Source organism: Halichoerus grypus, chromosome 14 (genome assembly GCF_964656455.1).
Source record: "Halichoerus grypus chromosome 14, mHalGry1.hap1.1, whole genome shotgun sequence".
In the NCBI taxonomy this organism is placed as follows: Eukaryota; Metazoa; Chordata; class Mammalia; order Carnivora; family Phocidae; genus Halichoerus; species Halichoerus grypus.
The window spans coordinates 59,117,171-59,132,055 of record NC_135725.1 but is presented as its reverse complement, the minus strand read 5'-3'; the positions used below and the strand labels follow the sequence as shown (position 1 = coordinate 59,132,055).

Genomic DNA, 14,885 nt, shown 5'->3' with positions numbered 1-14,885 from the left:
AGAGCATTTTCCAAAGATGGACTTTCCTCCTCACCCTGCCTCTGCTCCAAGCACCTTCCAGCTGCAACCGACTGTGAGCGGCTGATGCTGGAGCACGGAGGAACAGCTGAGGCTAAGCCCAGGCAGTTCCTCCTGCTCTACAGAGCTCACCAGTCACCAAGCCCCTGCCCTGACATTGCTGTTCCATCCTCCCCGGGAGGAGCCCGGAGCCCTGGGAAGAAGGCAGTCCCATTCCCACCCCCATCCTGCTGAGATTTCCCAGAAGACTGAGCCTTCCTCAGGGTCAGAGGGTGAGCAGACAGGCAAGCTGGAACCCATCCCTGTCTGTGATTCCCCGTCTGTGGCTAGTTCTTTCTGCTTTCCTTACTTTCTTTCTACTCCTTATTCATGGGGGACACCTCCCAGGACCCCCAGTGGATGCCTGAAATCACAGATAGTACTGAACTCTATGTATCCTGTTTCTTCCTATACACATGTACCTATGATAAAGTTTAATTTATAAATCTGACACAGTGAGAGGTACAATATACCATAATAAAGTTATGTGAATGTGGTCTCTCAAGGTATTTTATTGTACTGGACTCCCCCACATCTTCCTGTGACGATGATAGATGACAAAATGGCCACGCGATGAGCTGAGAGGTGAGTGACCTATGCACTGAGGTGCAACATAAAGCTGCTCTTGACCTTGTGACCATATGTCAGAAAGGCTATCTTCTGCTCCAAACCACAGTTGGAGGTGAGAGCAAGGCAGGAACCGAAGCTTTGGAAAGCAAAATGTTATTGAGGGCAGTTATTGTTCTGAGAATGTTTTTCCCTGAATACAAAGTAATTTCTGCCCATTGTATTAGAAAATTTGATAATTTTGGGGTATCTAGGTGGCTCTGTTGGCTAAGCTTCCTACTTTTGATATCAGCTGAGGGCATGACCTCATGGTTGTGAGACTGAGTGTGCTTCAGGCTCTGAGGTCAGTGAGGAGTCTGCTTGAAATCCATCTGCCCCTCCACTCCCCGCCCCCCCGCTCCCATGACTGCTCTCTCACTCTCAAAATAAATAAAAAGTAAAAAAAAAAAAAAAAAAATTTGACAATATTGAAGAGGTACAAAGAGGAATCCCTTCCCCTATTGATTTTGCTATAACTTCTTTTCAGTCATTCTTATCCAAATATATTATTTACCTAATTGAGATCAAAACAGTGTGTACAATTTTGTATTCTCTTTTATTCTTGAAGTGTAATGATGCAGTTGTGTTAAAATTATAAATGTAACTTTAATGTCTAATATTCCATTATATGAAATGAACCATTAGGTATTTATTGGTAGACAGTTATTTTGTTTCCTATATTCATTTATAAATATGGCTGTGATGAATGCTTTTATTGAGAGATACTGGCCCTCGACTCTCATTGTTCCTTTAGAGTTTTTCCCCAGAGGTGGAATTGCTAAGTTATATGGGTTTTTTAGGTTTACGTTTTTCTACACAAACTGCTCTCCAGAAAGGATGTATGACAATGCATGGGGCTCTGGACTGCATTGTGTTCCCTTCCTTTTCTTTTCTTTTCTTAATATTTTAGTGACTTATTTGAGAGAAAGAGAGAGCATGAGCAGTGGGGAGGGGCAGAGGGAGACAAGCAGACTCCTTGCTGAGCAGGGAGTCCAATGTGGGACTCGATCCCAGGACCCTGAGATCATGACCTGAGCTGAAGGCAGATGCTTAACCAACTGAGCCCCCAGGCGCCCCTGCTCCCTTCCTTTTCTCAGATGTCTGATGGCTCCAGAGATAAGTAGTGACAGACCAAGGTGTCATACCTGTAGGATGCAGCCACAAAGGTAAAAATTTCCCTTCTTTCCTAGCTCTCACAGGCTGACTCCTGTCCACCAGGGGCTGTAGTTGCCAGAGCTCATGTTTTCTTCCATCCCGAGTCTCCTCCAAAGCCTGACACAGCACTATTTCCTGGGGCCATATCCCATTCACACACACACACACACACATACACACACACACACAGGAGGGGGCTGTCACCTTCACCCAAGACTGCTCCTGCCTAGTGAGGACAGTGCTAGGCAGTCCACAACAGAGTTGGGATGCCAGGGGAAGCACCTGTTCTGCCTTTTCATGATGCACATGGGGAAACTGAGGCCTGGGGACTTGCTCAAGATACACAGAATATCCATGTCACGGGCAGGGGCAGGTCCCACAGCTCTGGGCTCAGTGCCCAAGATCTTCCTAGCCATTCAGTTCATTCCAGTTGAACCAGCTTTCATTCAGCAACTTTGACATGGCGGGCACTAAGGTCTTCCTCAGCTGCAGCTCTCACGTGAGTCAAATCCTGTGTATCACTCATGCCCACAGCACACTGTTCATGGGAAGAAGCTTCTGTGTGCACGGCTCTGTCTCATGGGAGTGGACAGGATGGCTTCTCTAACAGAAGCCACTCTCCTTGGCCTCTCCAACCACAGCATATCTTTGTCATTATTGAATCCTGCTTGTGACACTGCAATGTTTACTTTGCCTTTTCTAGGAAAAGGGAGGGGCTGGGAGAGCCACTGAGAGGAATGGGAGATAAGTTGGGGCAGAATGTCATGGTGGAGCACCCAGAGTGGGCCTGCACTGAGCAGACAGGAACATTCCCATGTGCTGAATTGAAGGACGGGGGAAGGGTCATGGCCTTGCACAGAAAACACAATGAAACCAATGGTTGCATAATGGGGGAGGCCTCTCCTGGCTTAGACCAATGCTTCTCTTCTGGGCACAACATGTACCCCCTTCTCCTCCCAGAAACATTGGCAACGTCTGGAGACATTTTTGGTGGTCACACCTCAAGGAGCAGGTGCGACTGGCAGCAGGTGGGCAGAGGTCAGGGATGATGCTAAACATCCTATGATGCACAGGACAGCCCCGCACAACAAAGTATTCTCCAGCCCCAAATGTCACTGGTGTCAAGGCTGACAAAGTCTGGGTTCAATGTAGGGGGGGAGCTACTCTGCCTGACAATGTATCTGACGTAAACTCCTACCATGACTGAAGCAAGAGCATGCTGGACAATGAGACAGATCAGAGGACACACAGAGTTGGTATTGGAGAGACAGACTCTCTTAAATATCTGTGCAAGAGAGTGAGCCTGCTATTTGGTGGAAAGAACTCAGATTTGGAGCCTGTGGTCCAACTCCAGCTCTGTCATTCAATCTTAAGAACCAATCTTTGGCTCCTCTGGCTTTGGTTACTTTTACCTATCCAACTTGAATGATAATATCTTCTCCATGGGGTGTTTCAAAGAATAAGGCACAGAATAGATGCTCATTAATATTAACCACTCATCTTCTACCCTCCACCCACTCCTACACACACATACACGCACAAACACACACACACATGCATGCACACACATACACACAGAATAGACGCTCATTAACCACTCATCTTCTATCCTCTACCCACTCCTACACACACATACACGCACAAACACACACACACGCACACACACACATACACAAATGTACACAGACCACTGCAATTAACAAAGAGCTATAGAAACATTACAAATGAAAATTCTGAACATAGAGTCTGGGCAATTGTAGCTGAGAGACTGGAAATCCTCTACACAAAGGCATACAAGTCTTCCCGTAAGCTAGCTGCTTGTGTGGAACACAATAATGGAAGCAGAGAGCCAGAATGTTACACAAAATAAAGTACAAACATAAAAGAACAAAGAAAAAACATTCCTTAGTCACCCTGGCTAAGATTTCACCAATACTCTAATGAGCTAGGATTAGATGTTAATGCCATGTATCCTGCTATCTGATAACTATAGTCAGCCTGGTTATTAAGAATTGAGTAAACTGGTCAGTAAACTGCATGCCTGTCATCCCACAGTGTGGGTTCACTCACTCCAATTACTCCTTCTGTGGACTTCATAAAGTTCTTCCCCATGAGGGAACCTCCCCCACATATTGCCTTTAATATGTATTAAAGTAGGCAGATCCCAATTCTGACAACAGTCAAGTCTGTGTTGCTGAGGGTGGGCAGACTAAGGAAGTATCCCTCATATGGCTGAAATCTTTACCTAGGCTTTATTCTGTCTGGATGTGGATTAAGGCTTTTAAACAAGTTCCTTCCAAATGTAATCAAAGCTTAAAGAAGCTTGAAACTTTGGTAGTTGTAAGAATTGGATCAGCTTGGGGATTCTCCTCTCTGAGAATCTAAGCCCAGATTAAATGAAATTTCAATGCATTTACAACAAAATGAAATAATTTACAGCATTTTCCAATGCTCATCATAAAACAGAGGAAAAGCCCTCCTTGATTGGGATTAGCTCTGCTGGGCTCAGGTCTTGTCTCTATCAACACCTTGCTCTGAAGACTCGGACAGGTCTCTTCCCCTCTTTGGGCCTCAGTTGCTTTGATGGGCAATGAGAGAAAAGCCCTCTCCAACAACTGGCTGCAATATTTGTAAACTCTGTTCCAGCCTGACCTTCTCTCATCTAAGAGCTAAGCACACTCCTAGCTACTGTCTCTTTCAGTCATTTATCTCTCATACACATATGCTCTCCTATCATGTAGCATGGAGTGATGGTATACCAGATGCCCGAGACTCTTCTCAAGAAACTTCCTGTGCTGTTTTTGTACTTTGCTGATGACAGAAGGGATAGCACATGGAAAAAGCCAATTGGTCCTCCCCTGTGGCAGAGTTCATTATCCTGGGACTCTCAGCCTACCCAAGGCTGGAGAAAGTGTTCTTTGTGCTCATCCTCATGATGTACCTGGTGATCCTGCTGGGCAATGGGGTCCTCATCCTGGTGACCATCCTTGACTCCCACCTGCACACGCCCATGTACTTCTTCCTGGGGAACCTCTCCTTCCTGGACATCTGCTACACAACCTCCTCAGTCCCCCTCATTCTCGACAGCTTCCTAACCCCAAGGAAAACCATACCTTTCTCCACCTGTGCCGTGCAGATGTTTCTCTCCTTTGCCATGGGAGCCACAGAGTGTGTGCTTCTGGGCATGATGGCATTTGATCGCTATGTGGCCATCTGTAACCCCCTTAGATATCCTGTGGTCATGAGCAAGGCTGCCTACGTGCCCATGGCTGTCAGCTCCTGGGCCATCGGTGGTACTGCTTCTGTGGTACACACATCCTTGACAATTCAGCTGCCTTTCTGTGGGAACGTCATCAACCACCTTGCGTGTGAGATCCTGGCTGTCCTGAAGTTGGCTTGTACTGACATCTCCATCAATGTGATCAGCATGGGGGTGACCAATGTGATCTTCCTGGGGGTCCCAGTTCTGTTCATCTCTATCTCTTACGTCTTCATCATTGCTACCATCCTGAGGATCCCCTCGGCTGAGGGGAGGAAGAAGGCCTTCTCCACCTGCTCTGCCCACTTCACTGTGGTGGTCATCTTCTATGGGACCTTACTTTTCATGTATAGGAAACCCAAGTCTAAGGATTCCCTGGGGGCAGACAAAGAGGACCTTTCAGACAAGCTCATCCCCCTCTTCTATGGGGTGGTGATTCCCATGCTCAACCCCATCATCTACAGCCTCAGGAACAAGGATGTAAAGGCTGCTATGAGGAACCTGATGGCTCACAAATGCTTCACCCAGTGATGGAGGGCTCCTCTGTGGTTCTCACCCTATGGGAGAAAGACTTTCCATCATTATAGCTGCATTCAAAAGACAAGTCTAGTTATCCAGAATGCTCTCTTGCTCTTCAGTCCATTTTCAGAGAATGTTTTATCTTTTCAGAGTGTATCTACTGAGTTTTAGCCATATATCTGAGAGTTTCGACAGACGCCAGACAATAAATCTCTAACTGAATACACAAAGACATTCTGAGCACATGCTAAAACCGAGGAGAGAGGAACCATGAGCGCAAGCTGAATGGCCTGTACTGTATCTAAGCTACACAGTCAGTACACACAGGAGAGAGGGCACTCCCAGCACTGTTGCCATCCCTCTTGGATTCCCCCACGAGAGTCACAGGAACAAGGAGGAAGTGGGAATTTTCATTTTGGACTTTTTTATTAGATTCAGTTTGCCTGAAAAAGAGTCAAAGACAAGTTCTCCACATAGCTTTTGGGTGGGAACAATCTATTCTGATACACTGAATTTCTTTTTAGTTATGAGAAAATTGAGGCTATTTTTCCCAGTGCACTTCACATTATGAAACACTGCTAGTAAGTTAACTGCAAGAAGGAGTATAGAGTTTGAATTTGATTTTCATCACTTATAGCAATTCCCACTAGAAAAGCTAGTATTCAGCTAGATAATAACTCACATTCTGGAAAAAAGAAAGATGATAGAGATATAGATAGATGGACAGATAGACAGACAGAGGCTAAATATATTTGAAGACTTTGGGGGCTAACATTTGACACGTTTCTTTGTTCCAGGACTTCTCAAAGTCTTTAATATGCTACAGTACACTGCAATGTCCAAGAGATGTCCATTTCCTGAGCCTCCAGAGCTCAGCAGGATAAAAATTGGGAAGCATTTTCTTACCTATGACTTTGGGTGGGTTGCTTAACCTTTTTCAGTCTATTTCTTTTTTTTTTTTTTTAAAGATTTTATTTATTTGTGAGAGAGAGAATGAGAGACAGAGAGCATGAGAGGGAGGAGGGTCAGAGGGAGAAGCAGACTCCCCGCTGAGCAGGGAGCCTGATGTGGGACTCGATCCCGGGACTCCAGGATCATGACCTGAGCCGAAGGCAGTCGCTTAACCAACTGAGCCACCCAGGCGCCCCAGTCTATTTCTTCATATTTTAACACCTAACCACTTGATTTTACGTGAATTAGTTATTGTAGATAAGTACTTGATAAATGGTAAGCACAATGGAACTATTAGATACTAGTTGTGGTCCTATCATGAATCCTGCACAGTGCTGTGTGCCATGTGGAACAGAGTAAGACGTGGTCCCTACATAGAATAATAGACACATAAGGTAAATGGGAGATTCAGAGGTGTTAGCAGATGAATAGAAGCATTTTTATGGCAAGTTCTATGAAATTCTTTGAATATGGCAGACTTATTTAAAAAGAATTTAGCAAGTGAGTCCAATTTTGAGAATAGATCTTGGAAGTTGGAAGGTTTTGCTTCAAATGATATTTACATTTTCTTATATTTATTTTAAATGAGTTGCGGGGCACCTGGGTGGCTCAGTCCGTTAAGCGTCTGCCTTCGGCTCAGGTCATGATCCCTGGGTCCTGGGACTGAGCCTCGCATCCGGCTCCCTGCTCAGTGGAGAGCCTGCTTCTCCCTTTCCCTCTGCCCCCGCCACTCATGCGCTCTCACTCTATCTCAAATAAATAAATAAAATCTTTTTTAAAAAATGAGCTGCACAAGGATACATATTTTGTTAATATAATTTCACATCCTTATGTTAGTCCTATTCCTGATTTCTACTTTGCACCAGTAGGGGATAATCTTGCTACTGCAAATACACAGATGACATCTAGTGGCCATTTAAGCAAACTTCAGACACTTAGTGGAGCCATGCAATACCATCCTTAGAAGAGGCTTCAGGGGGTTTTCTTGTGCAACCCTATGTACAGGATGCATGCAGTTCCTCTCCAATGTCCCTGACCCCAATCAACTGGCACTTGCTGGGACACCTCCAGTGACAAAGAATTCAATACTTCCAGATTCTAGCTTTCTTGTTCAGCCCTAGCAAATTCCTCAAGTTATGCTAAACTATATCCTCCAGTAACTTCTACCTTCACTCCTAATTGGGTTTAGTGCCTCTACATGAAATGCACCCAATCTCTTTTCTTCTGGTGTATGAAGATAGTTCTTCTAGATAGTTCCCCTCCAGCTCAAACAGTCCCAGTCCTTCCTCTGATGCCAAAATCACCCAACCTTACCCAAATGTGTCTAGAGCATCATCAACAATGGAAAGAGTATGATAGCTCTGAAAATACCTTGGGAATAATAATGATGCTGCTAAGCTAACTCTATTTCCCCGGGATGACTGAGATAAGACTGGTATAGAGAATCACTTTTGAACAAGCCCACCTTCTTGTTAGGCCATCCTCTGCTCCCTTGCTTTTCCTCTGAGTAATGACAACCATTATCATTTTATATTATGGATGACCTAATCCTAATGTAATTGTTAAGGTAAAAATCACATAGATTGTGTTCTCTAGGAACAATGGCTACTTCTACTCCTGACCTCCCAACTCACATTCCTTCTATTTCCAAGTCAGGCACCTGTCTCCCGGCCCACGCTTTCAAAAAGCACAAGATGCATCAACAGGAACAAGACAACAGAAGACGGAGGAAAACTGTTCTTTGACCCAGGTCATCAGTCTTTCTCAAAATTATTGCTATGGTACCATACAATATAGGAATCTATCCCCCAGATGAAAATAATCAGAATGTATAAACTTTGAAATATTATTGGTCTCTACCAGAATGACATTTGCTTCATGGGTGATTGCTGGACCATAGTTAGTGGTTGACTGGATGACAAAAAATGCTTGGGAGAAGGGGCTCAATCACTTTGGGGGGGAATTGATTACTTTGGGGGGATGTATTAGTTTCTAGAGGCTTAATTAGGTGAAGGGCTGATGAGGCTTGAGGAAAGGAAGACCACTGAGTATGTCTGGATCGACGGTGATTGTATTTTTGAGGTTGATTGAATTGATGAGATAAGAATTTTGATAAGATGTATAACTCCTGCTTTAATAACAGAATAAAAGGAAAGGTTTCAGCTATAAGTTTGGTCATTTTGGAGAAGTAACCTTTTTGGTTTGCCAAATATTAAAACTTTGAAGTCAAAATGGGTTTTGCTTAGTTATTTAAAAGAAATTAAAATATTCAACTCTCTCTGCAGCCTTTCCTTGTGCATTGTACATCAGTGTCAGGATTCACTCCGTTCGAGGCCCATCTGGTCTCTTAAAAAACTAGCCACAAAGAGCTCTCAATAGCACCTGTGGGCAGACACCAAAGAAGTAAATCCAATCCTAAGTAAAATGTAGTGGCTTGCCAATGTTTTTACCGGTGAGGAATTATAGGAATTTAGCCATAGAATTTGAAAATAAATTGAAGTCTCTTTTTAGCCATTTTTTGTTTTTAGTACAGACCAAGATCCCATTCATTGCAACATGTTTTCATAGGCATGAATGGCTTATGTTTGATCCAGGAATAATAATGATTGACTGTACCCAGCAGCACGGTGGGGTGGGATTCCTGGCACTTTTATTTTTTTAAGCAAAGGAAAAAAACAACTGAGCAGAAATGTGTGTTCTTTCAACAGCTTTCTGTGGAAACATAGATTAAAGAGACTAGTTTTTTTTTAATCCCTTATTGCAATAATTACTAATACGGTTACATGAAGCTAATGGGAATACTGTTGAAATCAGTATAAGTTATCTGACCTAGATGTGGCCTTTAGGGGCATCAAAAAACAAGACATCTTCAGTTTATTAAATTTTTTATCTTAATGAGTTCTGGGTTCAAATATTTTCTTTTTGAATATAAATATTTGCTTTTGCTAAAGCTAATTTGAAATTCTTGAGCGTTGACTTGGGTATGCACAGAAAAGCTCAGTTTTGTTGGAAAAAGCTAGGAAATCCACTGGTGGAATTTAAAAAGCAGCTAATGTGTTATAAGTCATGACATTTCATGGTGCAAATTTTTACAGTGTAGAACAATATTTAAAATTATTTTAAACAAAACCTTGGTGCTAGGCATCACAAAAAAAAAGTTTGTCTCACTTAAAAAGTGTTCTAGACTGGCAATTCTCAAACTTTTTGTCCTGAAGATTAGCAAAACTTAAAAGACGGATGATATCTGACGTTGATGAGAACAGAGAGAAATAAATACTCTTATATTCAGTTAGTGCTAATGTAAAGCAGGTCAATTTTTTAAAATATAATGCCATAAAAGGACGTCTGACTGGCTCAGTCGGTAGAACATGCAACTATTGATCTCCGGGTCGTGAGTTCAAGCCCCACATTGGGTATAGAGATTATTTAAAATATAATGCTATAATATTAGGCAGACATACAGAACAAGGAGATTGAATAAAAAAAAGAAAATTCAACCATCTTCCAAGAAAGAAAACTAAGGGGCCTACAAGTCCAAAGTCCTGTTTTACAAATGGTGTCCCCATGCCTTACTGGGGAGGTGCCAAATTTAGCAAATCAATATACAGATGCCCAATTCAATTCAAATTTCAGATAAACCATGAATATTTTCATAAATATATATATACACATAAAATACATACATTTAAAAGGTATATTTTTTTAGTATAAGTACATATACTTTTACTAAAAAGAGTTTCCATTGATTATCTGAAATTGAAATTTTACTGGGCAACCTGTGTTTTATCTGGCAGCCCTAATTTAATATAAAACAATAAGAACAACAAGAGAGGAAAGTTTTGGGCACCTGGGTGGCTCAGTTGGTTAAGCATCTGCCTTCGGCTCAGGTCATGATGCCGGGGTCCTGGGATCGAGCCCCGCTCAGCGGGGAGTCTGTTTCTCCCTCTACCCCTCCCCACGACTTGTGCTCTCTCTCTCTACTCTCTCGCTCTCTCAAATAAATAAATAAATAAAATCTTAAAAAAAAAAAAGAGAGAGAAGAAAGTTTTACTTCGGATTGCTGCTAAAAATCCTGCCCTGCGTCTCTTTTATGATGTCTCTTCTGTGCTTGCTTTAGCAGCACATATACTAAAAATATGATGTCCCTTCCCCCAGGGAATGATTATTGCTGATATTCTGTCACAGGAATTGCTCAGCTAGTTTCTTTATTTTCCAGACACTGTTATCATTACACCTATAAAAAAAATACAGTCTATCTCTCAAAGGTAATGACATTTTTAACATAATGTGCAATACCATTACCATGTGTAAAATTTTATCAGTAATTTCTTAATATAGTTACATATCTACTCCTTTCCAAATTTGGAATTTCCAATCCTCTCCTAATGTCCTAATCTTTTCTTTCGTTTCTTTTTTTCTTAGTTTCTTTGAATAAGGATCTAAACAATCCTCACATTGTGCTTTGCCTCTTTAAGTCTCAATTTCTTCATCTGTGAGCCCCTCATTACGCCTGAATTTCAGAAAGGCAAGGCAACAAGGATCATAACTGAACAAAAGCAGCAGTCTGAGGATTAGTCAAGTAGTTATTGCTCAGGATTTACACAGTTCTTTTCCTTGGGTTCAAATCACCCGTTGCCATGTCCACAGCATCCACTGTAGAGGAGAGATCAGGAACGGATCCTCTGCCCCATTCAGGTTGCCTCTCCTCTGTGCCACAAAGCTCATGGCGACCTTTGTTCTCAACCCTTGCTGCTGCCCAGGTAGGTACCCCTCTCTCAGTCTGCCTGGGAGCCTCTTCCCTGGAGACTTCCTCCCCCTTTGCCAACCCCCAAGCTCTGTGGTCCTTCAACCTCCCTGCTCCCTCCCACTGGAGCCTTCCCTCGTCCCCTGCATTCGGCCCTGGTTATTGATCACTGGGTACCATCTTGTTTTCTCTTGGATGGAGCCAGAGATAATTTGAAATGCATGAACATGAAGGAGATGAAGGGGAAAAGCCCTGAAGTACAGCCTCAAGGTCAAGCACCCATGAGACATTCAGGCTTTTACCACAGCCCAGGTTGTCCCTTAGTATATCATGTATACATTATTATGCCACAAAAGTCACAGTCTTTTTCTTTGCTTCAACTTGTGTCACAAAAGGTAAATTCCTGTCACCCAGCTTGGTGTGAGTCTCACTCATGCCAAAAGAGGAGTGGGTATGTGATGGGCCCTACAAAAGGGGTAAGGAGTGGGGAAACCCTGCCACATAAAAACGGAGTTAGGTGTGCATAATAAATATTTGCTGGGTGCAGCGGATGAACAAAATTAGTAAAAGGCACCAATCACAGTGCCTGACACACTGTAAATTTTCAATAAATACAACCATAAAATAAGTATTATTATCGGATGATCACTGAGGTCTCTCCTATCTTACCACCACAGTTCTGAGGCATGAATGAGTCAGGCTTGGTCCCACATCCAGTGGACACTGGAAGACCCACTTCCTTGAGGCCAGGACAGGGTGCTCAGAGGAGTTACTGTGCCTGTGGACTTTCCTTCCTCTTCAGTTACCTTCTCCCACTAACTCTGCACGAGTGGGGAAGGCAGGACACTGTCCCTGGAGCCTTGGTGTAACCATTTCACATTTCAAACTTTGAATTGCTTCTGGGATCAAGCCCTGCACTGACATAATCGCTAAATCTTCATATCAACTCCAAAAGGAAGACAGGCTGGGTTCCTAGCCACGTTTTACAGGTTAGAAACCTAAGGCTCAAAGAAAAAATAAATTTTTCCCTGCTCAAAGGGTAAGCCAGGACTCTGGACCCAAATTCTTATCTTCTGATTCCCAGGCCAATGCTAGTTCTTTCCATTTTCCCATTTCCTTTTCATTGTTTTCAATCCAAATGATGATATTTTTTTCAGAGTACAAATTAACACATGCCCATTGTAGGAAGCTTGAACAAAATCAAAGCAGTATAAGAAGGAATTCCATCCCCTATGGTTAACCACTCTAAAAAGTTGGAAATAATTTCCCTCTGTTCATTTTTATACATAAATACTTTTATGTGATTGAGATTATATTGTATGTGCACATTTAAATCTTAGGATTCACTTAATTTTATATCTTAGCTATCCCTACCATGTTACTAAAAACCCTCTGTTGACATCCTTTTCGTGTGAATAATCTTCCATTTTATGAATATACCACAGTTCTTGACTACGCCACTAATTGATGGACAATTATTTTCCAATATTTTTCTTGTAAATAATGACCAGATGAACATCTTTGCTGAGAAAACTTGACCTACTTCTTTGATTATTTCCTTAGGACTAAGTCCCTGAAGAGGATTGCTGGTTTGGCAGGTGTCTGGACCATGATGCTCTCAGCAGCAGCTCAAGGAAGGCTCTCTCAAGTCGACACAACTGTCATTCAGAAGCAAAGTAACTTCTAACTTCATTAAGTAAATTTAATAGAAAACTGTAATCTTTAACTTTCCAAAATATGCTTTTTATGTTTTGAAACATATTGGTCTCATGTCTGACAGCTTCAGTAGATATAGAATTTACTAAATATTCCATTTAAAATGCACGGAAGATATTATGAGGTCATGCCAAATTTCTAAGTGCCATTAGAGTAAGTTAAACAGACCCTGTTGTTACCTAAGCTGCCAAATAGCAGAGGTCCACAAGAACGGATCTCATAGCAACTTCGCCAGCCCCAACCCATCCTCCAAAGCCCAGACTTGAATAACCACCTGCGTATTTGACATCTGTACTTGGATGTGTAATAAATCCTCAAATCAAATAAGCCCAAAATAGAACTCTCAGTTTCTCAGTGCCCTTCTTCCAATTTGTTCCTTCCCCATTTTTCCCATCTAATAAGTAAATGGGGACACCACCACCTACCTAATTACTCAGGCCAAGAACCTATGGATCATCTTCATTTACTCCCTCCCTCATCCCCTACATCGAATGCATCAGGGAGTCCTATTTGTCTCCTTCAAAATATATTGAAATTGAGCCCATTCTGTTGGTACACATGCTTCCCTGCAAGCCATTCCTGAGGTTTCAAAGCATGTTCCTTCCCAGCTCAAAACCCTCCAAAACCCTCCTGTCGCACTTGGGAATAAAATCCCACTTCCCACACAATCTGTGTCCTGTCCACCCTTCGGCCTCCCCTCCAGCTGACATCTTTCTAAGCCCCTTTCTCGCCGACAAACTTCCCAGTCCCTTTTTGCTACGAGACTTGGCACGTGCTTCGTCCACATCATCACCCTGTGTTGCCCTTCACATCACTCAGGTCTCTGCATGAAGGGCATCTTTCTACCGAAGACGGACGCCCTCCCATCCCCCTACACCTTTATTCTTCCCCACAGCACTCATTACCCCCCGACAAACAATCTCGTCATTTGTTTGTTTACCGACTATCTCTCCGCTGGACTGTCCACTCCATGGGGGAATGCACTTCCTCTGCTCTGGTTATTGCTAACAGACAGTGCCCAGCACAAGGCACAGTACAGTCATTAACATGCTCAAATAAATATTTGTTGAATAAATGAATGAGGTAGAAGGTTTGCACTATGAAGAATGTGCATTAGACTCACTTGAGCTTATGACAAAGAAGGACAAAGGAAAGGTCATTCTCTGCAACTTGAGCTCCCATTGGAAGAGCAAGCACTGTAAAGCACAAACCACTAGACAAACGAAGATTATTATCATTATATCAGTGTGGCATCTGCTGGATGCTGTGTGCTCCGTAAAAAGGGACACAACATACTGCCACACGAGTAAAGACAGCAGCTGGTTGAGATGCTCACAAAAGGCTCTCGACCAAGAGAAAGTTTGTTGTAAGTACACTAAATTTCTGAGAATACTGGGGAGTTAAAGAGAGCATTTAGGAAAGTAATCACTTCAATTTTAAGAAAAGAACCTTGAAAATTAGTTTTGTTTTCAAATGCTAATAAAAAATTAGTGTTTATCCCAAAGTAGTTATGTGTGGGAAAAGTGAATACTTTATCAATGAAGGTTAATCCACCTTGAAGCAAGTGGATCCCATTTCTGATTTCTGTATTTGCGCCATGAAATTATCCCGCTGATGGAAATAGACAAGAGTGTCATCTAGTGGCCACTTGTGTGAACTACATCTCCTTGAAAGGTCAAGTCAGAGACAACCATAAACTATGGTCCAACTTGCCAGTGGTTACCAGATTTCCAGATTCACAGACATATAAGGGTTTTTGTGGGTTTTTTTATGGAGACTTAAAAGGAGTTGTCAAGATCTCATTTTGTTGATTTAGGATGTTAAATAACAATAACAAATACCACCTGCTATCTAAAAACAATAAACAATTTTAACACC

At 42.5% G+C, this 14,885-nt stretch overlaps 1 protein-coding gene across 1 annotated transcript; it reads left to right on the top strand.

Moving 5' to 3' along the window:
- Positions 1 to 4,651: 4,651 nt before the first annotated feature.
- On the top strand, positions 4,652 to 5,608 carry OR2S2 (olfactory receptor family 2 subfamily S member 2). The gene has a single exon (XM_036081205.2). It carries the CDS (start codon positions 4,652 to 4,654, stop codon positions 5,606 to 5,608), a length of 957 nt encoding a protein of 318 aa, XP_035937098.1.
- The last annotated feature ends 9,277 nt before the right edge of the window (positions 5,609 to 14,885 follow it).